The following is a 27,606-nucleotide window of genomic DNA, read 5'->3' as shown; positions in this document are numbered from 1 at the left end:
AATGATCCAATCAATTAAAATCAACAATAAATTAAATTAAATAATCAATTCTATCAAATCGATATATCTTACCCATGAACAATACTAAGAAGCTACCGCCGGCCAGATACACCAAGTAAATTACGTTCTGGACAGAAAGTAGCTTAGAACCAAAGAGCAATGAAAAACTACTATTGAATAGGAATAATTTGTACCTTGTTAACCGCTTCGATGGAACCCTGACCCATGTCGTTGAAGATGACACAAGCGAACATGAAAAAGGCTGGTATTGCAAACCCATCGCCGACGGCGCCGACGAATCCCAGAATCATCAGCAGCGTGTCAACCATGTCCCCATGGCTGAATATGAACTGAAGGGAAGGAAAAAAAGTGAAGACTAGAGAGCTCATTTTGACCGGCGTAGAACAACAGGTATTCTGAAACTGACAAGAACAAAAGCGGTACTGAGAAACTCACGAGAAGAAGCTAATGAACAATGTTATCAGAAAAACTCACGGAGATGTCGCAGCTCGCGAGAAAGGCTCTAGATCGAGAGACGGTCGCCTTGGGAAGCAGAGAACTCTCTCAACCGAAGGGAAGAAGAAGATCGAGAGACAGTCGCCTTGGGAAGCAGAGAACTCTCTCAACCGAAAGAAAGAAGAAGATCGAGAGGGGAAGCAGCTCGGAGAACTGTCTCAAGAAAAGAAGATCGATGGTCGCGCTTGGGAAGCAGCGAGGAGGCGGAAGAGAAATGGAGGACGCGGTGAAATATAAAAATGGAAGTCACAGCCTATTCATGTGACAGGCTCGAGTAGGGATGGGAAAAAATACCGAAATTTCGGTATACCGCACATATCGTACCGAAATTTACCGAATTATACCGATTTTACGGTATATCGAAAATTTCGGTACGGTAAAATATCGTACCGAAATTTTCGATATCGGTATCAGTATATGATTTTTAGTAAAATTTTTGGTATACCGTGCCGATACCGAAAATTTACTCTAAACGGTATAAATACTAGAAATTCAGTATACCGAAATTCGATATACCGAAATTTTTGTACGGTATCGGTATAAAAAAAAATTTATACCGTATTTTTTTGTACGGTAACGGTATGGGAGTTGGCGGTTCGGTATACCGTACCGAACCACCCCTGGGCTCGAGCTCAGAACGAAAATCGGATGCAAGGGGCAACAACGCGAGAGTACGTTAAGAATATTTTAAGCGGAGGGGGTAAAAAGTTAGAGAATAAGGTGATTTGTATAAATAAATTATATTTCAAACATATAACTAAATGCATATTAAAAAAAACATTATCATTTAAGAAGGCTGCATATGTTTTTAAAAATATTTTTTCTATTAAAAATACATATAACAAATTATCGAGTATAAAATTAACATAAAATTAACATAAATGGTGATTATTATCTTTTGCCACATGAAATCTAGCCGTACAATTAACAACTATTTTTTAATAAATCAATTAATTTTTATTAACAGGTTTTACTTATTTGTTTTTTTTAAAAGTTCGAGTAATTTGATTACTCTTCAACTTTTAGACGAGCTTCAAATTTTAGATATTTTATCTACATTTCTGATTACTTAACGCAAATGAATTATTGGTAACTGAATTTTAGATCAGACTTCTGTAAATGTGTTCATAGACTGTAGAGACATAGGTACTACATGCAGACATAGTTATCTCACCCTTGATTCATGGAAGGTAGTTAGACATACAAATTCATTGTTTTTGAAGACAACGTGTTCATCATACTGCCAAAGTGAAATTTTCTGTTACAAGGAAAATAATATTTTGGCAAAAAAAAAGAACGAGTAAAAAATGTTGCAGATTTCACATTATTAACAGAAACTGAAGAAAGAACAAGGTGCAACATAATCTTGTTGAAAAAACTCCATGTTCATGTTTTCATGTCTAGGATATCAACCACGGTTATTGAATTTATAGCATGACTGATGAGTAGGTTTAAACTTAAGAAACAAGTAGCATTAGTACCTTTTTTTTAATAAACTGCAATATTGGTGTTTGAAAGTTAGAATGCAATATCAGTTTTTTAAAATTTGAATCTGGCAGTTTGAGGAACATGATCTGTATGTCATTGCATGGGTTGTTTCAGGACTGACATCCTAACATGAGTCTGGAATGGTGACACGTTAATTGGTTCACCTTTGGCATGTTGCAAAACTCATCTTGGCAGCTATGCATGTAAATACTACTACTACAACAACAACAATAACATTAACAACAATCAAATCTTTTCTCACTAAATAGAGTCAATTGTATGAATCCTTTTATATCATTGAGCTCTATCTCCTATTATACCTCTGTATTTAAATAAATTTTATCTTATTTTTTCTGATTTTTTTTTATTTCTGCACAATAAAAAAAGGGCTAACGAAACCACTTCCGCTTCCTCTTTTTTCCCTTTGTTTTTCCTTTCCCTTCCACCGCTCGTCTCAACCGCCAACCACCCAGGCCCGGCCCAGAGGCCGGGCCGTCCTGGGCGATTGCCCAGGGCCCAAGTTTGGGAGGGGCCCATAATTTGAGATGTTTATATAATATAAATATTAATTGTTTTAAAATTTTTGTAACTTGCATCGTGCAGCCGCTGTTCCGCCGCCGCACTTTAGCCAAAGCTCTTGGAGGGGCCCACAACTTGTATATGTTTATATAATTTATATATATATTAATTATTTTAAGAATTAGATTTTGTAAATCTGGTACTGTTTGTCCATTGCACCTGCTCTTCCGTCGTCGCACAACAGCATAAGCAGACAAGCTCGAACAAATTACAATTTCCATGAGCGCTCTCCTTTTTCATATTCTCTACGTCTCAGTTTTCTCTTAAATTTTTTTACAATTACATCACTTTTCTTTTAGCTTTCTTTTTTTCCATTTTTATTTGCTCTCCTTTTTATCGGCGACTCCACGATAGCGTCACAGCGAAACTGCTCCTTTGCCACAGCGAAGTTGCGCCTTTGCCACTTCTATACACGGCTGCACCAGCACCTCCTGCACGCTGCACCTGAAGGTTTTAAATGGATTAGTAATTTTATCTATCGAAAAAGAGATTTTAATTTTTTTTGAAATTACTCATATTATAGATAATTTTGTATCTAGAAAAAATTAAAAGAAATTATTATAAATAATTTTTATTTTATGAAAAAAATTAAAGTCCTATTTTGATCGTTTCGCCCCGGGCCTCCGGATTATTAGGACCGGGGCTGCAACCACCCCCGTTCTCTCCGCCATGGCCGGCGACGCAGAGGTAATGGGAAGGACCGGAAAGCATCCTGATTCTTCGCTTTCTCATCCTTCACTTCATCGCTCGTATTCTTTCTCGCTCCGCTCGCGGTTCCCCACTTTTCTCGATGTTTACACTGTTGTCGGCGTCATCTTGTTCGTTCCTTTCATCGCCTCTGACGGTGCGTGTTTCTTGCTTTCTTACATCGTAATCAGAGAATGGCGGTGCTCAAGAGGGCGTACGCGGACGTCATCCTGAACACGACGAAGGAGTCGGCCGTCAGGATTTTGGCGGCGGAGCGCCGGACGCTACAGTGGAAGCAGAGCTCGTCGCTCGTCAAGCAAGATTCTGTTGCTCTAATTCTAGATTCGTCAAGCAAGACGCTGCAATATGTGAGAATGAACTAGATGAAAAGTACTGGCTTGGAGACCTAATCCTGGCAGCCGAAATGCTAATAGAGGTTGCAAAATCACTTGATTCAGAAGAAGCACAACAAGGAAACAAATCCGAAATCAACCAGAAAGGTAAGTTTTCCAGTTGCGTTCTCCAAGAAGAAGAAGAGCTAGAAAGCTCGTCACAAAAAGCTGCAGTACTTCTCATGAAACTGAAGATCATGAACAACCAGACATTAGTGATACTAAAATTGCTGGAAAAACTGGCATGCCCACGACTCATGAAAGGCAGGGGCAAAGAAATGCAGATACTACATGTTCAGATGAGGCTTCTGTCAAAAATAAAATAACTTCTGTAGACAGAAATATGAAGTTGAATGAGTTCCCCGATCATGTAATCCCTGCAATTTTGAACACCGGCAGAATAATGACCAAGCGAAGTATGAAACTGCATAATCTCAACAGTCCAAATGCTGGTCACGTAAGCATTGAAAACGATCAAGTTGCACTAACCACACATGACTGTGAAGAAGGCGATCCTTTAGATGGAACCATTAAGGAGGATGCCATTGAGTGCGAAACAATGTTGAAGACACCAGATCATACATTAACCGGGTATTCAGATACTTCAGTATTAAAAGGAAACAATGAAAAGATTGATACTCCCTCCACTGATTTTTGTTCTAAAGATGAAGAACCTTGCAAATCAAGTAGGCTTCCTGCTGAAGTTGGAAATGACAGAATTGCAAAATATACTTTTAAAAGGACCAGAAAGAGGGGATCTCCAGATAGCAAGAACAAAGATGTTTATTTAGAAGGAAATAAGAAATTGAGAAAAGCAGATAAATAAAGTGCCTTGCATGAGAAACCAGACAAGATAATGGAGTCAACCAAAGACAGTAGGAGGCTAGCACAAGTTGCTCGTCAGGTTAGTAAATGATCCATTTCTGTTTTGTGAAATTTCGAATCACATGTATTGCAAATAATGATGTGCTCTGGGGCACACTTAGGAATTGCTTCAATCCCTAGTGTAAAGGAGCAAGATTACTTACTACTAGTGTAAAGGAGCAAGAGTGCTTACTTTACAACCTAGTTGGAGAAGCAACGTCACATAATCATGTTTTAAATGAAAAGAAGGATGAAGTAAAAAAGGAGTATACCAAATAATCTGTAGCATTAGACTCAACCATTCAGTTACTTACTGAGAGAGTTTGTCGCAAGTTTCAAAATTCTTTGATGGTTGGGAACACCAAGGATGGAGTACTACTGTTACAGGTGATGATAGGTAGATCCTTAGAGAGATAAAATTGTTTTTCCTAGGAGTGGATAAAAGAGAAGGAGAAAACAGTCTCTTGCAAAGCAGGATTACTGTGTAGGATAGATCCTTCCCTGAGATTTCGCATTGGCGAGAGCTTTGTGCACCGAGCCGTCCTTAGGAGAGTATAAAAGAGAAGTGAGGATATGGGGGGAACAATTTGATATAATTTGATTGATTATTGATGTAAAACATATGTAGTCAGCTATAAATTAATTTGATCTTCAACTCTGCATGACTATATAATTGAAGGAATCTAATAAAACTAGGACAATTATACAATAACGGTTTCTAATGCTTTTTTCCATGGTGTACAGACATCATTGTAGAACTAATTAAATTATCCTAAATATCCTTAAAAATGAAAATAGCTATTTTATATATATATATTTTTAGTCTTTCTTACATGAGAAAGGATGACTTAGCCTTTTTCCAGGTACATATTGATTTCAAGAACTCTAATATAAGAATTGTGGCATGCAATACAGCTTGTACAATCAATGCATTTCTGCATTCTCCAAAAGTATATCTCCTACCTGGTTCTTGTAATTAGTTGGGGCAGTCTGTTGCAGTGTATTACTCGCTGCAAACTAGTGAGACCTGCAGCAGTACGACAATGCATTATTACAGAGTACTAAATTCATGTAGAGTTATGAATATGGTTATCGCATGAAAAGAGAGTTTTATATGATGTATAGTCTTCATCTACCAGTGTGAAGCCGGCAAATATGCTGGCCTGAACATGTTTATTAATTAGCCCGTATGATCTCTGTGAAATACACGATGCCTAGTATAGAGGATAACTTAGAAAAATAGAACTGAATATGGATGATTTTTGTATTTGCCTCCTTTTTTTTAATCTGAAGACTCATAAATCGTACACTGTCAACCGACAAATAAGACCTTAGAGTCTATGTATTCTTGAAAACACTAGCAAGTGTCATTTTTTCCATAGTTCAGGTCGATTCTACAATTCAATGCATATGTTTGGTCATTTTTTAGTCTAAATCCACTCTCGTTTCACATGAAAGATCTGAGGGTAAATTTAGAGAATGAAATTGCATTCTATAAATTGTTGTTGTAAGAAAATATGCTGTAGAGGTGGCCCTGAGACAAAAGAAGAGCTTGAACTGCTGCAAGACTTTTCTGGTCCCCAGCAGCTTGATCAATTTTGAAACTGAGATTAAATACAATTTCACAATTAGAAATAGGAATTTGCAATGGAATCATCCATTGATCTCTGCTCTTACACTTGGAAGATCAACTAATTTTAAAGATGGAGCTGGTGAGGAGATAAAAAATAGTGAGTATAACTAAAGCTTCATAAATAAGAACTACAAAACTGCAAACAAACAAGAAGAAAAGACAGGAAAAGAAAAAGGTAAATAAATGTATCTCATCTGCTCGGCCCTTTCCGGAACCTTGAACTCGAGCTATGCAAATTGTGATTGTAAATAAATCAAAAATGCTATTGCATAGATTCTGTTGGGATTTGCTGTCTATTTGCAAAACAATTGATTTAGTGCCAAGTGAACTATCTCTTTGCAGATCAATACTGATAGGGGCTCGAGTAGCACCATTCTCTCCAGTGGGCTGCAAGCAATTAAAACCAATTTAACTGGCATAAATTCAGAGAAAACATACAACATATTAGAAATGCAATTCCAAATTAGTTGATTTTTGTGCATTAAAATATAACTAATTTATACCATCGCATCTCTGTTATATATTACAGAAGCTGTAAATACGGCTAAAAACAATCAACAGAAATAAACAGAAGCTATTGAATATGATCAAATGTCAATTCATATTGATAATCCTATGTTTTTGGTTTGGGAAATAAAATAGTATCGGATCACATAGACGCGGCGCCGCCACTTTGCAAGGTGATTAGTCCGAAGTAGGCCCCAGCAGGCCCTTTGGACATGAGAGAGGCGTGGGTCCCATTCTCCACGACGACGCCCTGGTCAAGAACGGTGATGAGGTGGCAGTGTCGGATAGTGCCGAGTCGGTGCGCCTCCACCATGCTGGTCTGCCCCACCATCAGACGCTCTAGAGCCGCATGCACCGCCTCCTCCGACTGGCTGTCCAACGCGCTTGTCGCTTCGTCCAGCAGCAGGATCGCTGGGTCTTTCAAGATCGCCCGCGCGATGGCGATCCGCTGCTTCTGACCGCCAGAGAGCTACAATCCCCGGTCGCCGCACTGTATCTCGTACCCATCCATCAGCGAGCTGATGAACTCGTGTGCGTTCGCCGCCCGTGCTGCCGCCTCGATCTCTATCGGTGTCTTTTCGTCGTTGCTCTCGTACGTGATGTTCTCACGGATGCTTCCGGCGAACAACGTCGGCTCTTGGCCCACCATGCCAATGTACTTTCTTAACGCCCGGAGGTTATACGACTTGAGGACCCTGCCGTCGATCTTGATCGTCCCTCTGACCGGGTCGTAGAACCTATGGATGAGCCCGATGATGGTCGACTTCTCGGAGCCACTCTGCCCGACGAGCGTCGTTGACTTACCGTCCTCGATTCCGAGCGAGAAGGCTTGTAAGATGACCACTTCGGGGCGCGTCGGGTAGGCGAAGTCGACTCCGTGGATTTCGATGTCACCGACAATCCGCTCGGGACAGTGGTCGTCTGAGTCGTTGGGCTCAATGGCTGTGACGCGGTCGAGCACGGCAAAAACGGAGGCAATGGCGTTGGCACCCTTAGCAAGGTCGGTGGTCATGCTGTCGGCTTCACCGATGATGCAGCCGGTGGAGACGAGGATAATGAAGATCTGAAATAAAGCTTTGGCGGATATGAATCCGCCAGCGATCAATTTGCCTCCGTACCAAAAATCTAGAGCCCATGTGCAAATCATGAGACTCTGGGAGAAAGTCATTCCGGCGCCGGCAAACCATGACTGTCGGATGCACTCCGACTTGCGCCTCCTCGAACATGTGTAAAATGCGTTCTTGTGGGGAGAAGGCGGTGATGGTGAGGAGATTGGCGACGGCATCCGCCGCAAGCTTGCTGCTGTCGATCTGGCTTTTGATGGCCTTGGAGGAGAGACGATTGAGGAGGACACGGCGGGAGTAGAAGCAGAGTATGATGATGGGCTGGATGGCGATCAAGACGAGGGCCAGTCGCCATGGTGAAGGAGATGGCCACGACAGAAGCGGTCTGGATTATGAGGGCCATCCCATCGCCGACGAGGGAGCGGACGACGTTGGCGTCGTTGGCGCACAGATGGTGCCGGTGGAGTTCTCCTCTCGATGCGCTCCGACTCGGAGTCTAGGGCGCTGGTGGCCACATCGAGCAGGAGAATCTTAGGCGACTTCAACACTACCCTGGCGATGGCGATTCTCTGTTTCTGGCCACCAGACATCTGCGCTCCTCTTTCTCCCACCTGCACACACCATTCTTTCCAGCATCACCTGTCTTGACCAAATAAAAAACACACATCTTACCTTCGTGTCGTATCCCTGAGGAAGTAGCGAGATGAAACTATGGGCATTGGCAGCCAGGGCGGCGGCCACCACCTCCTCTATAGTGGCGTCTTCCTTCCCAAAGAGTATATTCTCTTTAATAGAGGTGGCAAACAAAGCGGGCTCTTGGCTGACCAGCCCTATCTGCGATCTTAACCATTTCAGCTGTAGCCTCTTGATGTCTGTCCCGTCGATCAGAATCTCGCCGGCGAACCGCTCTAGCAGCGCAATCACCGTCGACTTTCCTGACCCGCTGCCTCCCACCAATGCCACAGTTCGCCCTGCTGGCACATTGACGTTGAAGTCCCGGAATATGTAGTTGTCCGGCCTGGACGGGAATGTGAACTCCACGTTTCTGAACTCCACGTCCCCAGACAAGTTCTCTAGAACTTCTCCATTCGAGCTGCCAGAGTCTATCTTCGGCACTCGCCGGATCACCTCCAAGATGCATTCACTGACGGAGATCGTCTCAGAGAAATACTTCAAATTGGAGAGCCCCGAACCGAGTGCCCTGTCCCAATAAACTTTGTTAGAGTAAAGGAGAGGAGAGGAGAGAAGGGAAGAAGAAGAAAATTGAGAATTTACAAACCGCCGAAGATGATTGAGTTGCTGACAGCGAAGACGGTGCCGCCCTTGCCGCCGTTATACATGACGATGTGACTGCCGAACCAAACCAAGAAAGCCATAATGGCAAAGATGATGCCATTGCTGTCGACGGCCAGTCCCTTCGTGAGGCCCTGGAAGAGACCGAGCTTGACGGAGTCATCAAGCGTGGAAGAAAACTTAGCTATGGTGCGCTCCTCCTCCACAAAAGAGTAAACGGTGCGGATGGAGGAAACGCACTGCTCCACCACCGTGCCAGCCTTCTGGTACTCCCTCCGCATCTTCCGAGCTAGCTCCATGAGGATGCGGCCGTACAGGATGCCGGGGATGACGAGTAACACCGCTGTAGGCGATCCCACCAGCGTCAACCGCCATATCATGGAAAATCCTCTCGCGTAGCATCCGACGAAGGTGGCGCAATTCATTATGAAGTTGGGCACCTTCTCGCTTAGGCAGTCTTGTATGACGAGGTTGTCACTGGTGATGCTGGTAATGACTTCACTGCTGGTGCCGGTGTTGAGGTCGAAATATTCAACATCCTGCCGGAGAATCGCTGTAAGATACCGCACTCGCATCCGCAACGCCTGCTGCTCCCCTGTTCTCGACCAACAGTAACCCTCTGCCAATGATCCATGCAATTAAAATCAACAATAAATTAAATTAAATAATCAATTCTATCAAATCAATAAATCTTTCCCATGAACGATGCTAAGAAGCTACCGCCGGCCAGATACACCAAGTAGATTACGTTTTGGACAGAAAGTAGCTTAGAACCAAAGAGCATTGAAAAACTACTATTGAATAGGAATAATTTGTACCTCGTTAACCGCTTCGATGGAACCCTGACCCATGTCGTTGAAGATGACACGGGCGAACATGAAAAAGGCTGGTATTGCAAACCCATCGCCGATGGTGCCGACGAATCCTAGAATCATTAGCAGCGTGTCAACCATGTCCCCATGGCTAAATATGGACTGAAGGGAAGAAAAAAAAGTGAAGACTGGAGAGCTCATTTTGACCGGCGTAGAACAACAGGTACTCTGAAACTGACAAGAACAAAAGCGGTACTGAGAAACTCACGAGAAGAAGCTAATGAACAATGTTATCAGAAAAACTCACGGAGATGTCGCAGCTCGCGAGGAAGGCTCTAGATCGAGAGACGGTCGCCTTGGGAAGCAGAGAACTCTGTCAACCGAAGGTAAGAAGAAGATCGAGAGACAGTCGCCTTGGGAAGCAGAGAACTCTCTCAACCGAAGGGAAGAAGAAGATCGAGAGACGGTCGCCTTGGGGAAGCAGCTCGGAGAACTCTCTCAAGAAAAGAAGATCGATGGTCGCGCTTGGGAAGCAGCGAGGAGGCGGAAGAGAAATGGAGGACGCGGTGAAATATAAAAATGGAAGTCACAGCCTATTCATGTGACGGGCTCAAATAGGGGTGGGAAAAATTACCGAAATTTTCATATACCGCATATCGTACCGAAATTTAATGAACTATACCGATTTTACAGTATATCAAAAATTTCGGTACGGTAAAATATCGTACCGAAATTTTCAGTATCGATATCAGTATTTGATTTTTAGTGAAATTTTCGGTATACCGTACCGATACCGAAAATTAAATCTAAACGGTATGAATACTAGAAATTCGGTATACCGAAATTTGGATACCGAAATTTTTGTACGGTATCGGTATAAAAAATTTTTATACCATATTTTTTGGTACGGTAACGATATGGGAGTTTGTGGTTCGGTATACCGTACCGAACCACCCCTGGGCTCGAGCTCAGAACGGAAATCGGGTGCAAGGGTCAATAGCGCGAGGGTGCGTTAAGAATATTTTAAGCGGAGGGGGTAAATAGTTAGAGAATAAGGTGATTTGTATAAATAAATTATATTTCAAACATATAACTAAATGTATATTAAAAAAAACATTAGTATTTAAGAAGGCTGCATATGTTTTTAAAAATATTTTTTCTATTAAAAATAGATATAACAAATTATCGAGTATAAAATTAACATAAATGATCATGCCTATGATCTCCTAGGTGATTATTGTTTTTTGCCGCATGAAATCTAGCCGCACAATTAACAACTATTTTTTAATAAATCAATTAATTTTTATTAACAGGTTTTACTTGTTTTTTTTAAAAAAAAGTTCGAGTAATTTGATTACTCTTCAACTTTTAGAAGAGCTTCAAATTTTAGATATTTTATCTACATTACTGAATACTTAAAAAAAACAAAATTTTATATTTTTTTAAAGGGACGTGCTTATTTTCGATTATGCCCCTCCATTTTTAATTTTAAATTAAAGAAAAAAATAGAATTCTTTATTTAAACTTAACTGAATAAATAAAAAAAATTAATAACTTAATTATTTATCAAATAATTTTATACAAAAGTTGATGATCCGAAAAAAAAACTTTTTTAAAATTTATGTCATTAAATTCAGGATCATCTCTTACAATTATCAATATTTTTTAACTTATTTTTTTTAATAAAAATATAAATACAAAATAAGATTAATAAAATTTTAAAATTAAAGGAATGCTAATAAAAATAAAATATTATTATTATTATTATTTTAAAAAATAATAGTTATAAAAAAATTAAAAAAATAAAAATTAAATAACCACAAATATTAAAATTATATGATGTTGATTTTCAAGGATTTGTTATTCGAGAACAAAACATCTCGAAACTATATAAACATTTTCAGCACTATAAAAAGATCTATCAGCTTTGAAATGATTTTAATTAGATTTTACTAGATCAATGAAATCCATTGATGAACATGAAATAATTGGAATTAATAAAAAAAGAGAGAGAGAACATGTACATGTACCGACATGGTTTGTAAAATCACAATCTAAATCTTAAGATCATATGATCCTACCATCCAAAAGTACTAAATCGATGAGTAATCAATTGACATCGAGTTTTGTAGTGAAATTGAAATAAGATCATTGTAACGGTGGAATCTTACAAATGATTCTATTTCAACAGACAACATCCTCATTGGCAGAACTATAGACAAGAAAGATCAAGGGGTCGAGAAAAGGAGCCATATTTCTTTTTTCCATAAAGGAAGAGGGAGGATCGGAGGAGAGGTCGTGGGCAGAGATTTGTGAAATCCATCTCGCAATAGAAAAGAGGAGGCAGTAACCCTTCAGTGAAGGGAGAAGTGAACTTTAGACTTTTAATTGAAAATTAAAGGTTTAATTAATTCATCCAATCAACTTCTAATTATTTTTCTAATTTAAATAAGACAATTTAAATAAACTTACTCAAATCCTAATCTAATTACCCCATTAAAATATATATACATTTATTTTGAATTATAAAATTTTTAAATTTATATATAAATCAACTTATTATTGTCATTAATATGATTAATATTATTATTAATTTATTTAATTTATTTTAAAAAATTAATTACATATCAAATTGATTCAGTTTTCATTGATCAAATTCATCTTCCTATTAAATATTAAATTAAGTTTTTTTAAAAAAAAAATATATAGGATCATACTATGCTATTCTAGTATCTGATCCTGACCCATCTAATTCTATCCCCAAATTAATCCAGCATAGGATTAACAAATAATTATTGATATAATTCACCTGTTAAATCCAATGGATAAGACTAGCTCATCAAACTCAATCGATTCACCCAACGCGTCTAGTCTAGCTGCCCTTCTACATGGACTCACCCAATTTTCGGTATACCGTACCGATACCAAAAATTTACTCTAAACGGTATGAATACTAGAAATTCGGTATATCGAAATTCGGTATACCGAAATTTTTGTACGGTATCGGTATAAAAAAATTTTATACCGTATTTTTTGGTACGGTAACGGTATGGGAGTTGGTGGTTCGGTATACCGTACCGATCCACCCCTGGGTGGTCTGCTGGAGGCGGACAAGTGAGGAGTAGAGGCCGTCGGAGCGGTTAATGAGGTGATCATGAGAGCCGATCTCCGAGACGCGATCGTCCTGCACGACAACGATGACATCAGCGTGGCGAATGGTGGAGAGGCGGTGGGAGACGATGATCGTGGTGCGGCAGACAGAGGCGAGGTCGAGGGCCTCCTGGACGATGCGCTCCGACTCGGAGTCTAGGGCGCTGGTGGCCTCATCGAGCAGGAGGTTCTTAAGCGACTTCAACACCGCCCTGGCGATGGCGATTCTCTGTTTCTGGCCACCGGACATCTGCGCTCCTCTTTCTCCCACCTGCACACACCATTCTTTCCAGCATCACCTGTCTTGACCAAATAAAAAACACACATCTTACCTTCGTGTCGTATCCCTAGGGAAGTAGCGAGATGAAACTATGGGCATTGGCAGCCATGGCGGCGGCCACCACCTCCTCCATAGTGGCGTCTTCCTTCCCAAAGAGTATATTCTCTTTAATAGAGGTGGCAAACAAAGCGGGCTCTGGGCTGACCAACCCTATCTGCGATCTTAACCATTTCAGCTGCAGCCTCTTGATGTCTGTCCCGTAGATCAGAATCTCGCCGGCGAACCGCTCTAGCAGCGCAATCACCGTTGACTTTCCTGACCCGCTGCCTCCCACCAATGCCACAGTTCGCCCTGCTGGTACATTGAGGTTGAAGTCCAAGAATATGTAGTTGTCCGGTCTGGAAGGGTATGTGAACTCTACGTTTCTGAACTCCACGTCCCCGGACAAGTTCTCTAGAACTTCTCCATTCGAGCTGCCAGAGTCTATCTTCGGCACTCGCCAGATCACCTCCAAGATGCATTCACGGACGGAGATCGTCTCAGAGAAATACTTCAAATTGGAGAGCCCCGAACCGAGTGCCTTGTCCCAATAAACTTTGTTAGAGGAAAGGAGAGGAGAGGAGAGAAGGGAAGAAGAAGAAAATTGGGAATTTACAAGCTGCCGAAGATGATTGAGTTGCTGACAGCGAAGACGGTGCCTCCCTTGCCGCCGTGATACATGACGATGCGACTGCCGAACCAAACCAAGAAAGCCATAATGACAAAGATGATGCCATTGCTGTAAACGGCCAGTCCCTTCGTGAGGCCCTGGCAGAGACCGAGCTTGACGGAGTCATCAAGCGTGGCAGAAAACTTAGCTATGGTGCGCTCCTCCTCCACAAAAGAGTAAACGGTGCGGATGGAGGGAACGCACTGCTCCACCACCGTGCCAGCCTTCTGGTACTCCCTCCGCATCTTCCGAGCTAGCTCCATGAGGATGCGGCCGTACAGGATGCCGGGGATGACGAGTAACACCGCTGTAGGCGATCCCACCAGCGTCAACCGCCATATCATGGAAAATCCTCTCGCGTAGCATCCGACGAAGGTGGCGCAATTCATTATGAAGTTGGGCACCTTCTCGCTTAGGCAGTCTTGTATGACGAGGTTGTCACTGGTGATGCTGGTAATGACTTCACTGCTGGTGCCGGTGTTGAGGTCGAAATATTCAACATCCTGCCGGAGAACCGCTGTAAGATACCGCACTCGCATCCGCGACGCCTGCTGCTCCCCTGTTCTCGACCAACAGTAACCCTCTGCCCAATGATCCATGCAATTAAAATCAACAATAAATTAAATTAAATAATCAATTCTATCAAATCAATAAATCTTACCCATGAACGATGCTAAGAAGCTACCGCCGGCCAGATACACCAAGTAGATTACGTTTTGGACAGAAAGTAGCTTAGAACCAAAGAGCACTGAAAAACTACTATTGAATAGGAATAATTTGTACCTCGTTAACCGCTTCGATGGAACCCTGACCCATGTCGTTGAAGATGACACGGGCGAACATGAAAAAGGCTGGTATTGCAAACCCATCGCCGATGGTGCCGACGAATCCTAGAATCATTAGCAGCGTGTCAACCATGTCCCCATGGCTGAATATGGACTGAAGGAAAGGAAAAAAAGTGAAGACTGGAGAGCTCATTTTGACCGGCGTAGAACAACAGGTACTCTGAAACTGACAAGAACAAAAGCGGTACTGAGAAACTCACGAGAAGAAGCTAATGAACAATGTTATCAGAAAAACTCACGGAGATGTCGCAGCTCGCGAGGAAGGCTCTAGATCGAGAGACGGTCGCCTTGGGAAGCAGAGAACTCTGTCAACCGAAGGTAAGAAGAAGATCGAGAGACAGTCGCCTTGGGAAGCAGAGAACTCTCTCAACCGAAGGGAAGAAGAAGATCGAGAGACGGTCGCCTTGGGGAAGCAGCTCGGAGAACTCTCTCAAGAAAAGAAGATCGATGGTCGCGCTTGGGAAGCAGTGAGGAGGCGGAAGAGAAATGGAGGACGCGGTGAAATATAAAAATGGAAGTCAGAGCCTATTCATGTGACGGGCTCGAGTAGGGGTGGGAAAAAATATCGAAATTTCGGTATACCGCATATCGTACCGAAATTTATCGAACTATACCGATTCTACGGTATATCGAAAATTTTGTTACGGTAAAATATCGTACCGAAATTTTTGATATTGTTATCGTATATGATTTTTAGTGAAATTTTCGGTATACCGTTCCGATACCGAAAATTTACTCTAAACGGTATGAATACTAGAAATTCGGTATACCGAAATTTGGTATACCGAAATTTTTGTACGGTATCGGTATAAAATAAATTTATACCGTATTTTTTGGTACGGTAACGATATGGGAGTTGGTGGTTCGGTATACCGTACCGAACCACCCCTGGGCTCGAGCTCAGAACAGAAATCGGGTGCAAGGGGCAATAGCGCGAGGGTGCGTTAAGAATATTTTAAGCGGAGGAGGTAAAGAGTTAGAGAATAAGGTGATTTGTATAAATAAATTATATTTCAAACATATAACTAAATGCATATTCAAAAAAATCATTAGTATTTAAGAAGGCTGCATATGTTTTTAAAAATATTTTTTCTATTAAAAATACATATAACAAATTATCGAGTATAAAATTAACATAAATGATCATGTCTATGATCTCCTAGGTGATTATTATTTTTTGCCGCATGAAATCTAGCCGCACAATTAACAACTAATTTTTAATAAATCAATTAATTTTTATTAACAGGTTTTACTTGTTTTTTCTTTAAAAAAAGTTCGAGTAATTTGATTACTCTTCAACTTTTAGACGAGCTTCAAATTTTAGATATTTTATCTACATTCCTGAATACTTAAAAAAAAACAAAATTTTATATTTTTTTAAAGGGACATGCTTATTTTCGATTATGCCCCTCCCTTTTTAATTTTAAATTAAAGAAAAAAATAGAATTCTTTATTTAAACTTAACTGATTAAATAAAAAAAATTAATAACTTAATTACTTATCAAATAATTTTATACAAAAGTTGATGATCCGAAAAAAAAACTTTTTTAAAATTTATGTCATTAAACTCAGGATCATCTCTTACAATTATCAATATTTTTTAATTTATTTTTTTAATAAAAATATAAATACAAAATAAGATTAATAAAATTAAAGGAATGCTAATAAAAATAAAAAAATATTATTATTTTTATTTTAAAAAATAATAGTTATAAAAAATAAAAAAAATAAAAATTAAATAACCACAAATATTAAAATTATATGATGTTGATTTTCAAGGATTTGTTATTGGAGAACAAAACATCTCGAAACTATATAAACCTTTTCAGCACTATAAAAAAATCTATCAGCTTTGAAATGATTTTAATTAGATTTTACTAGATCAATGAAATCCATTGATGAACGTGAAATAATTGGAATTAATAAAAAAAGAGAGAGAGAACATGTACATGTACCGACATGGTTTGTAAAATCACAATCTGAATCTTAAGATCATACGATCCTACAATCCGAAAGTACTAAATCGATGAGTAATCAATTGACATCGAGTTTTGTAATGAAATTGAAATAAGATCATTGTAACGGTGGAATCTTACAAATGATTCTACTCCAACGGACAACATCCTCATTGGCTGAATCATAGACAAGAAATGTCAAGGGGTCGAGAAAAGGAGCCATATTTCTTTTTTCCATAAAGGAAGAGGGAGGATAGGAGGAGAGGTCGTGGGCAGAGATTTGTGAAATCCATCTTACAACAGCAAAGAGGAGGCAGCAACCCTTCAGTGAAGGGAGAAGTGAACTTTACACTTTTAATTGAAAAATTAAAAGTTTAATTAATTCATCCAATCAACTTCTAATTATTTTTCTAATTTAAATAAACTTACTTAAATCCTAATCTAATTACCCCATTAAAATATATATATATTTATTTTGATTTATAAAAATTTTAAATTTATATATAAATCAACTTATTATTGTCATTAATATGATTAATATTATTATTAATTTGATTTAATTTATTTTAAAAAATTAATTACATATCAAATTGATTCAGTTTTCATTGATTAAATTCATGTTCCTATGAAATACCAAATTAAGTTTTTTTTTAAAAAAAAAATATAGGATCATACTATGCTATTCTAGTATCTGATCCTGACCCATCTAATTCTATCCCCAAATTAATCCAGCATAGGATTAACAAATAATTATTGATATAATTCACCTGTTAAATGCAATGGATAAGACTAGCTCTTCAAACTCAATCGATTCACCCAACCCGTCCAGTCTAGCTGCCCTTCTACATGGACTCACCCAATTCATCTGACCTGATCAGTCAAGCACAAAGTTAGTTGAGCTAACTAGGCAAGCCGGACAACCATTCTCGGTAAGCAAAGAATGAATACGAATTCTAGCAAACTCGAAATTTCAAAAATAAAATTGCGACTAAATAGAGGAATATAATTATATACAAGACTCAAGAATAATGTTCCAAACGTGCTGACCATAGAATACCTCAACTCGATCGAAGAAATAGGTTTATACTTGGACAAGATCGTCAAATCCTCTGCAATCATAGCATGAATATTTACAGGAAATCACTTGAAAGGTTCAAAGACATTATATTTAGCATGATTAATAAAGAGCACAATAAAATCTTCTCATGTAGAGACAGATTGAACGCAATCAGTACTGGTGTCCTTTGTGGAATACGTTTAATAAAGGTCCAAATTAATTGATTGATTGATTGAAATAAGTTTCGACAAACAAATATATATTTTTCTCTTTCCATCACAATATTGCAAGTGAGAACATCATAAGTTTCTCTTTCCACCAAAATGTTGCAAATGAGATCATAAGTTTCTCTTTCCATCACAATAGATGCACTATACCCTTCAGGAAAATTTTAGTGTTCTTGTAAAAATTTGGTGCTACTCTCAATTTGGCTTAAGCACTCTTGATCTTCTCAAGATGATCATTACCTTCCAGCTTAAGTTTATCCCTTTACTCTCAAAATCACTAAAATTGAAAATTCTTGTTGAAACCGATAGATTGATATTCTCAATTTTTTTCCCACCAATTAGAGACATGCAGGCATTTTGATTTGAAAATGCACAAAGAGGTGGAGGGTTAATAAGAGATGATGGAACATTAGTCAAAAGACAGTTTGGTAGTCGAACAAAGAATTTACCTTTTCATAACTGATCATCTCTTAGCTTGCCCTTTTTACATTAACTGGGTTTGCTTTGATCTCCCTTAAGCCCATACAAGTTCAACTCTAATCAATTTATTAAGCCTAACTATAGAATATATTTACTGTTGAACAGGTTTGTACCTTTTTAAACTATTTTATTAGTCTTACTTTTTATTACTATCTACAAGAGGTCCTCGGAGTTCCTTAGCCATTTTAATTGCATCGTAGCCATTTTAACTCACTCAAAAAATTATATAATTTTTTTTTATAAAAAACTTTTAATTAAAATGATTTATTATCAAAAAATATTATAGTAAGCTGCAACAATAATAATCCCTGTGAAGCTACGGAAGGGATGACAATTCTAAAAATATTGATGCTCGAATAGTTTCACGAGTGTTTTTCAATTACTTTAATGGATGATAGAAAATTTTTATACGGCCAAGTTGATCTCCTTCAAAATTAATAGGTTCAACAAATTAGATATTTAGATTAAAAAAATAACATTCTAACAATTATTAGCTAGTTGTTACAACTATTATAGTAGCCATTTAAAATAATTTTAATTTTTATAGCGATTTTAATATTTTTAAAATACTTTTAATAAAAATTAAATAATATGATCAAACTATTAAAAAGTTTCTATATAAGCTGTTTGATGTATAGCATTTTTTATTAAATTAAATAAAAATTAATTTAATTTTAATAGTTCATCCTTTTTATTTCTGCACAATTAAAATTCCGTGAATGGACATGATTTTGTCAAAATTAAGGGTTAAAACTATAAAAAAATTTATTTTAAGAAGGGTATATTAGTAAATGAGTCAACCAACTCGAGGAAGTAAGCCAATCGGCAATAGGGCGAACAGAACGGCGGGAAAATTAACAAAAAAAACCCTGAGGATTAACGAAATGACACTTACTGTTGTTTACTGCGACAAAAACACGAGCTAACACTTCCTCTTTTTTCCCTCTTTTTTCCCTTTGTTTCTCCTTTCCCTTCCACCGCTCGTGTTTACTGCGACAAAAAACACGAGGTAATGGGAAGGACCGGAAAGCATCCTGATCCTTCGCTTTCTCATCCTTCACTTCATCGCTCGTATTCTTTCTCGCTCCGCTCGCGGTTCCCCACTTTTCTCGATGTTTACACTGTTGTCGGCGTCATCCTGTTCGTTCCTTTCATCGCCTCTGACGGTGCGTGTTTCTTGCTTTCTTACATCGTAATCAGAGAATGGCGGTGCTCAAGAGGGCATACGCGGACGTCATCCTGAACACGACGAAGGAGTCGGCCGTCAGGATTTTGGCGGCGGAGCGCCGGATGCTACAGTGGAAGCAGAGCTCGTCGCTCGTCAAGGAAGATTCTGTTGCCCTAATTCTTCGACTCAAGGTTCTCATGGACTCTAGGGTATTTGTTTTTGTTTACGATCTAACCCTAATTTTTATTTATTTATTTAATTTTGTGCGAAAGCTGGAATCTTTTTCCCTTCGAGATCTGCCATTGTTTGTTCTAATCTATTGCTTCCGGTGAAATTAGTTGTTGTTATTTGGATTGCTACGTTTTGGTTGGAAGGATGTTACAAGCTGCCTAACCTCCTTGTTAGCCCCCTGCAAATAGGGTTTATTCATGAAAGAACTATTCAACTGTTCTTTCTTCTGATCCCAGATTAACTTTTAAAAAATTCTGATCCAACTGCTGTTCGAGCAGTATTCTTTGTCATTGATAGCAACATGTTCTATTGTTGTCTGAATATGCCTTTTTTATTTATCTGAAGACTCATAAATCGTACACTGTCAACTGACAAATAAGACTACATTGGAGTCTATATATATTCTTGAAAACACTTGTAATTGTCATTTGTTTACATTGTTCAGATTGATTCTACACTCAAATGCATATGTCTGATAATTTCTTAGTCTAAATCCAGTCTTGTTTTACATGAAAGATCTGAGCATAAATTAAGAGAATGAGACTGCATTTCTGTAAATTATTGTTGTAAGAAAGTATGCTGTTTTATTTGTTGTTTGATTGCATCTTAGAGCTTTTGTTCTGCTCAAGCAAAAAAGTCTTTTCGTAGCATATCTAGATGTTATTTTTGATAATTCATGTCTACTATACATGAAAGCCGAATGTCAATTTATTTATATTTATATGTCAGTTGATGAAAGCATTGGATTGATGATGGCGGTTCAACATGGAACAAAATAATAATCTCTTAGTCAATTTTTTGCTTGTTGCCTGAGTGCCATGTATTGGGTCGATTGTCAGCCACTTGAAAGCGCCTTTTGCAATCTTGGCACAAACGTTCCCAAGGGATCTCTCCTTCACATTTTTGACCTTGAAAGTGTAATGAAAGAGACAATGATATATATTAACCATGCGTGATAAGGCAGAGTTCATCATGTCAAGGTAGATTTAAACTCTCTTAAGGCCACATAATATGCTCTAATAAGCACTTGTTCTTTTTCAATTAGATGTAATGTAATTGTACAAATGCAAAGTCTGTGTTCTTATCAGTTTTCTTCTATTGTTGATGAAGAATTCTAACGTATTTTTGGTACATTTTTGTAAAGTGTTGATGTGTTACTATAATAACTTATGCTTTGATGATATATCTGCAAACCATTTTGTGCTTTTGACTGGCTACCCTAAGTCCTAACCATAATTTGCTACTGAAGTTTGATATGAAGCAATATTTTGTTGCTACCAAAATTGTAGTTTCATACAAAAACTACATTGTCAGAAAGGTTTGATCGGAGACAATGTGACACTTTTTTTTCAATCTTAGTAGAAATATTACGAGTGTTTTTCTTGAAACTAATACTGTTGAATTTGGTTTCTTTAAACTATTTTGTTATGTAATTTGTCATCATCATCGTAGCCACGTTTTTCCCTACTATTTGCGATTTGGCTATAACAATTTTGTCCCTCTTTCGAATTCTATAAGGCAGGTTAAAGTTGAATTTGTTAGCATATCTTGCTGAAGTATCAATCTAATGTGTATTCAGATTAAAGAGACAGAATCAGTATACTTATCACAAGCAACAAGAATTCGACTAGAAGTTCAGCTCCGTGAGGCGAACCATACAATTCGTCGTTTAAATTCTAAACTGCAGAAAGATAGTTCTGAACTGGAGAATCAGAAGAGTGATAAAAGTGAGTCTCTACAAGGTAAAGACACAGATGATCGCATCAGTTCGCAGAAAAATAACCCTGATGAAGGTAATATATCTCTGATCTGGCAACCTGGCCTCAGTTTTGTAGCTGTGTGTTCTCTAAATTTTATCTTAATAGCTACATCGAGTCAGGAAACTGTACCTCATAGCACCTATGCTAAATATTCAAACCAAAAGGAGCCTACAAAAGATTCGACTGCATCTGATGATTCTACTGGCACTCCTGATTTAGTGTCCTTGATATTGAGAAACAAGGAGCCAGAGCCTTTTAGGAATGGTTGTACTCAGCTGATACGTCCATTGGAGCGAAATGTGTTAGACTGATAGAGATCTGCCTGCTGAAAGACAATGCCCAGACCTCTAATGTAAAGCAAGAAGCTGCAATATGTGAGAATGAACTAGATGAAAAGTACTGGCTTGGAGACCTAATCCTGGCAGCCGAAATGCTAATAGAGGTTGCAAAATCACTTGATTCAGAAGAAGCACACTTGATTCAGAAGAAGCACAACAAGGAAACAAATCCGAAATCAACCAGAAAGGTAAGTTTTCCAGTTGCGTTCTCCAAGAAGAAGAAGAGCTAGAAAGCTCGTCACAAAAAGCTGCAGTACTTCTCATGAAACTGAAGATCATGAACAACCAGACATTAGTGATACTAAAATTGCTGGAAAAACTGGCATGCCCACGACTCATGAAAGGCAGGGGCAAAGAAATGCAGATACTACATGTTCAGATGAGGCTTCTGTCAAAAATAAAATAACTTCTGTAGACAGAAATATGAAGTTGAATGAGTTCCCTGATCATGTAATCCCTGCAATTTGAACACCGGCAGAATAATGACCAAGCGAAGTATGAAACTGCATAATCTCAACAGTCCAACAGTCCAAATGCTGGTCAAGTAAGCATTGAAAACGATCAAGTTGCACTAACCACACGACTGTGAAGAATGTGATCCTTTAGATGGAGCCATTAAGGAGGATGCCATTGAGTGCGAAACAATGTTGAAGACACCAGATCATACATTAATCGGGTATTCAGATACTTCAGTATTAAAAGGAAACAATCAAAAGATTGATACTCCCTCCACTGATTTTTGTTCTAAAGATGAAGAACCTTGCAAATCAAGTAGGCTACCTGCTGAAGTTGGAAATGACAGAATTGCAAAATATACTTTTAAAAGGACCAGAAAGAGGGGATCTCCAGATAACAAGAACAAAGATGTTTATTTAGAAGGAAGTAAGAAATTGAGAAAAGCAGATAAAGAAAGTGCCTTGCATGAGAAACCAGACAAGATAATGGAGTCAACCAGAGACAGTAGGAGGCTAGCACAAGTTGCTCGTCAGGTTAGTAAATGATCCATTTCTGTTTTGTGAAATTTCGAATCACATGTATTGCAAATAATGATGTGCTCTGGGGCACACTTAGGAATTGCTTCAATCCCTAGTGTAAAGGAGCAAGATTACTTACTAATAGTGTAAAGGAGCAAGAGTGCTTACTGTACAACCAAGTTGGAGAAGCAACGTTACATAATCATGTTTTAAATGAAAAGAAGGATGAAGTAAAAAAGGAGTATACCAAATAATCTGCAGACTCAACCATTCAGTTACTTACTGAGAGAGTTTGTCGCAAGTTTTAAAATTCTTTGATGGTTGGGAACACCAAGGATGGAGTACTACTGTTACAGGTGATGATAGGTAGATCCTTAGAGAGATAAAATTATTTTTCCTAGGAGAGGATAAAAGAGAAGGAGAAAACAGTCTCTTGCAAAGCAGGGTTACTGTGTAGGATAGATCCTTCCCTGAGATCTCGCATTGACGAGAGGTTTGTGCACCGGGCCGTCCTTAGGAGAGTATAAAAGAGAAGTGAGGATAAGGGGGGAACAATTTGATATAATTTGCTTGATTATTGATGTAAAATATATGTAGTCAGCTATAAATTAATTTGATCTTCAACTCTGCATGACTATATAATTGAAGGAATCTAATATAACTAGGACAATTATACAATAACTGTTTCTAATGCTTTTTTCCATGGTGTACAGACATCAATGTAGAACTAATTAAATTATCCTAAATATCCTTAAAAATGAAAATAGCTATTTTATATATATATATATATATATATATAGTCTTTCTTGCATGAGAAAGGATGACTTAGCCTTTTTCCAAGTACATATTGATTTCAAGAACTCTAATATAAGAATTGTGGCATGCAATACAGCTTGTACAATCAATGCATTTCTGCATTCTCCAAAACTGTATCTCCTACCTGGCTCTTGTAATTAGCTGGGGCAGTCTGTTGCAGTGTATTACTCGCTGCAAACTAGTGAGACCTGCAGCAGTACAACAATGCATTATTACAGAGTACTAAATTCATGTACAGTTACGAATATGGTTATCGTGTGAAAAGAGAGTTTTATATGATGTATAGTCTTCATCTACCAGTGTGAAGCCAGCAAATATGTTGGCCTGAACATGTTTATTAATTAGCCCGTATGATCTCTGTGAAATACATGATGCCTAGTATAGAGGATAACTTAGAAAATAGAACTGAATATGGATGATTTTTGTATTTGTCCCTTTTTTTTTATCTGAAGACTCGTAAATCGTACACTGTCAACTGACAAATAAGACCTTAGAGTCTATGTATTCTTGAAAACACTTGCAAGTGTCATTTTTTACATAGTTCAGGTCGATTCTACAATTCATTGCATATGTCTGTTCATTTTTTAGTCTAAATCCACTCTCGTTTCACATGAAAGATCTGAGGGTAAATTAAGAGAATGAAATTGCATTCTATAAATTATTGTTGTAAGAAAATATGCTGTTTTATTTGTTGTTTGATTGCATTATTTTTAGGCTTTTTTTCTGCTCAAGCAAAAAAGTCCTAGCATATCTAGATGTTATTTTTAAGAATTCATTGTCACATGTACATGAAAGTTGAATGCCAATTCATTTAAATTTATGTCACTTGAAGAAAGCTTTGGCTTGATCGCAGTTCAACATGGAACAAAATAATAATCTCTTAAGTCATTTTTTGCTTGTTGCCCATGTGTTATGTAGTAAGTCGATTGTCTGCCACTTGAAAGGTTGTCTGTGTTCATATTGGTTGTCTTATATTGTTGACGAAGAATCTTAAATTATTTGTGGTACATTTTTGTAATGTGTTGATGTGTTACTATAATAAATTGACTTAAGGTACATCCCTAACGATAATTTGCTACTGAAGTTTGACATGAAGCAATATTTCGTTGCTACCAATATTGTAGTTTCATACAAAAATTACATTGCCAGAAAGTTTTGATTAGAGACAATCTGACTCTTCTTTTTCTCAATTTTAGTAGAAATATTACGAGTGTTCTTGAAGTTGATACTGTTGAATTTGATTTTCTTAAGCTATTTTATTTTTTAATTTGTTATCATCATCATAGCCACGTTTTTCCCAACAATTTGCGATTGACTACAAGGCAGGTTTATGTTTCAATTTAATCATGTGAACTTGTTAACGTATCTCGCCGAAGTGTCAATTTAAATGTGTATTCAGATTAAAGAAGCAGAAACAGTAAACTTATCACAAGCAACAAGAATTCGAGAGTTTGAAGTTCAGCTCCGTAAGACAGAAGCAGTAACTTAATCAAGTAAGGCAGTTAGTAAGAAAAATATTAAGAGCTAATAACACTAACGAAACCAAAAAATATAATTAGATTAAAAAAATCATAATGCACTCTACTAGGATATATGACACAGAGTAGAACTTGAAGAGAAACTCAATAGTCAAGTAGATTGGATGCATAATCATAGATACAACACAGATTGGGTGCATATTCATAGACTCAATCATGATAAGGATCATAAATACTTGGTCAACTAAACTCGTAGATCCAAAATCTATATGCCTTTCTATACTTGATTGGCTAAGCAACTTCTATGTGTGTGTTGCTGCACAAGACGCAATATTGACAGATGAAGTCTGGAAATCATTGTATGTGCCATAAAGATTCATGGGCAATCCTAAGTTCTAGGTGTTATGGAAGGAAACAAGCTGCCTCCTATATTAAGATTTACCTTGTAATCTGCATGTATCATGTTCAAAATTAATAATATTGAAGAAATGTAAAAGATCAAAAAGATAAAAAGTAGAGATTGTATCAATGACAGCAATAAGGTAGAAGAAATGCCTCACTTCATCAAGTGACACTTAACAAGCACAATAACCAATATATAGCATTACTTCTTAACTCAAATAAGTTCAAATTAAGTCAAGCTTTCTTAATTAGCTGATGATTATCATAGAAGGCATAGTTTGTTAGAATCATAAAATTAACGATTCACACAAAAAAAATGATATAGTTCTTATTTATGAATTGGAAGTGGCAAACTATGGCAATTTAATTTGATACAAATCTTCTTTATGTGATTCTAAAAATATGAAAGAGAACCCATTAAAAGTTAAATCTAACAGTATATAAATTTAGCTCATTATCCACCTACTATCCACATTAATTTATACCTTTAGCATGCTTGAACTAGTTCGGCATGTTTTTTACATGTAATGCTGAAGAGGAAAGTGGTTTAGTGACAGGTGATCTCAAGATCAGAATAGTTTGGCATATATAGTTCTAGCTACTGAATAGCAACGTCGGCACTTTGTAAAGCAGAAAAAGCCAGCCCACCTTCCTTGTCACAATCAAGGAAACAAGCCAGGGATCTACAGTTGAAGAGCTATCAGGCAAAGTTTCAAGACTTCAAAGTATTTAATAAGGAAACCTCTTCTGGCCAAAACCCATATGCATCTTGACCTTATTGGTTTAGTTGCTTCCTTTGACATACCAAACTACTCTTCATAGGATTTACAAGCAACCTGTGCATTGGATAAAATAATAGCATCGCCATGAAAACTTTCCATTTTGTGTAGTATACAAGTGAAAATAATGACAAATTTATCAAAATAAAATTTACCCTGAAAGACGGTTTGGCAGTCTGAGCTTCATTCTACTCCAGATTTGCTTGGGAAGTGTATCAACTAACTCTAATCTTCCAAGCTTATTTTGTGGAGCTCCAGTAAGTATAGTTTTAAGACTTTCAGTCTCAGCTCTCCATGCTGTTTCAAGTGAACTTTCAGATCCAATAGATCCATGCTGCCTGTGCCGAAGCAATAGAAACAGATTGACCAATCAGAGCAACCCAAGGAATATCTGCAGTAGAGGTGGCCCTGAGACAAAAGAAGAGCTTGAACTGCTGCAAGACTTTTCTGGTCCCCAGCAGCTTGATCAATTTTGAAACTGAGATTAAATACAATTTCACAATTAGAAATAGGAATTTGCAATGGAATCATCCATTGATCTCTGCTCTTACACTTGGAAGATCTACTAATTTTAAAGATGGAGCTGGTGAGGAGACAAACAAATAGTGAGTATAACTAAAGCTTCATAAATAAGAACTACAAAACTGCAAACAAACAAGAAGAAAAGACAGGAAATGAAAAAGGTAAAACCTGTACTAGTACGAAGTTTCAAATGTATCTCATCTGCTCGGCCCTTTCCGGAACCTTGAACTAGAGCTATGCAAATTGTGATTGTAAATAAATCAAAAATGCTATTGCATAGATTTTTGTTCTTACTTGCAGAGGCTGTTGGGATTTGCTGTCTATTTGCAAAACAATTGATTTAGTGCCAAGTGAACTATCTCTTTGCAGATCAATACTGATAGGGGCTCGAGTAGCACCATTCTCTCCAGTGGGCTGCAAGCAATTAAAACCAATTTAACTGGCATAAATCCAGAGAAAACATACAACATATTAGAAATGCAATTCCAAATTAGTTGATTTTTGTGCATTAAAATAGAACTAATTTATACCATCGCATCTCTGTTATATATTACATAGAAGCTATTGAATATGATCAAATGTCAATTCATATTGATAATC

General features: G+C 37.9%; 1 protein-coding gene and 3 pseudogenes across 5 annotated transcripts; 1 reads left to right on the top strand and 3 right to left on the bottom strand.

Moving 5' to 3' along the window:
* Nucleotides 1-389, bottom strand: part of LOC122026829 — a 71,118-nt pseudogene extending 70,729 nt beyond the window's left edge.
* A 5,629-nt stretch (nt 390-6,018) lies between these two features.
* LOC122026828 lies at nt 6,019-14,952 on the bottom strand (annotated as a pseudogene).
* Nucleotides 14,953-19,502: 4,550 nt separating this feature from the next.
* On the top strand, nt 19,503-24,881 carry LOC122027084. Of its 5 annotated transcripts, none has more exons than XM_042585921.1 (3): nt 19,503-19,633; nt 19,739-19,915; nt 21,517-24,548. In XM_042585921.1, exons 2-3 carry the CDS (start codon nt 19,742-19,744, stop codon nt 22,006-22,008), a joined length of 666 nt encoding a protein of 221 aa, XP_042441855.1. In that variant the 5' UTR covers nt 19,503-19,633; nt 19,739-19,741; the 3' UTR covers nt 22,009-24,548. The 5 variants fall into 5 exon arrangements, 3 of the variants coding, with proteins under 3 accessions (XP_042441855.1, XP_042441857.1, XP_042441856.1); XR_006124287.1 differs by adding an exon at nt 20,667-20,917 and having other exon boundaries at nt 19,557-19,897; nt 21,517-24,881; XR_006124286.1 differs by adding an exon at nt 20,667-20,917 and having other exon boundaries at nt 19,557-19,915; nt 21,517-24,881.
* A 1,563-nt stretch (nt 24,882-26,444) lies between these two features.
* LOC122026827 lies at nt 26,445-27,544 on the bottom strand (annotated as a pseudogene).
* Between the last annotated feature and the right edge of the window lie 62 nt (nt 27,545-27,606).

The sequence above is a fragment of the Zingiber officinale genome, chromosome 10A (genome assembly GCF_018446385.1).
Source record: "Zingiber officinale cultivar Zhangliang chromosome 10A, Zo_v1.1, whole genome shotgun sequence".
Lineage (NCBI taxonomy): Eukaryota > Viridiplantae > Streptophyta > Magnoliopsida > Zingiberales > Zingiberaceae > Zingiber > Zingiber officinale.
This window is presented reverse-complemented; position numbering and strand designations above follow the sequence as displayed.

What these genes read in the sequence shown, in the direction of transcription:
- LOC122027084 (XM_042585921.1), top strand. Translation starts at nt 19,742, where the DNA reads ATGGCGGTGCTCAAGAGGGCATACGCGGACGTCATCCTGAACACGACG. An exon ending in AGGTTCTCATGGACTCTAGG is followed by an intron (nt 19,916 to 21,516) that starts GTATTTGTTTTT and finishes ATGTGTATTCAG; the next exon opens with ATTAAAGAGACAGAATCAGT.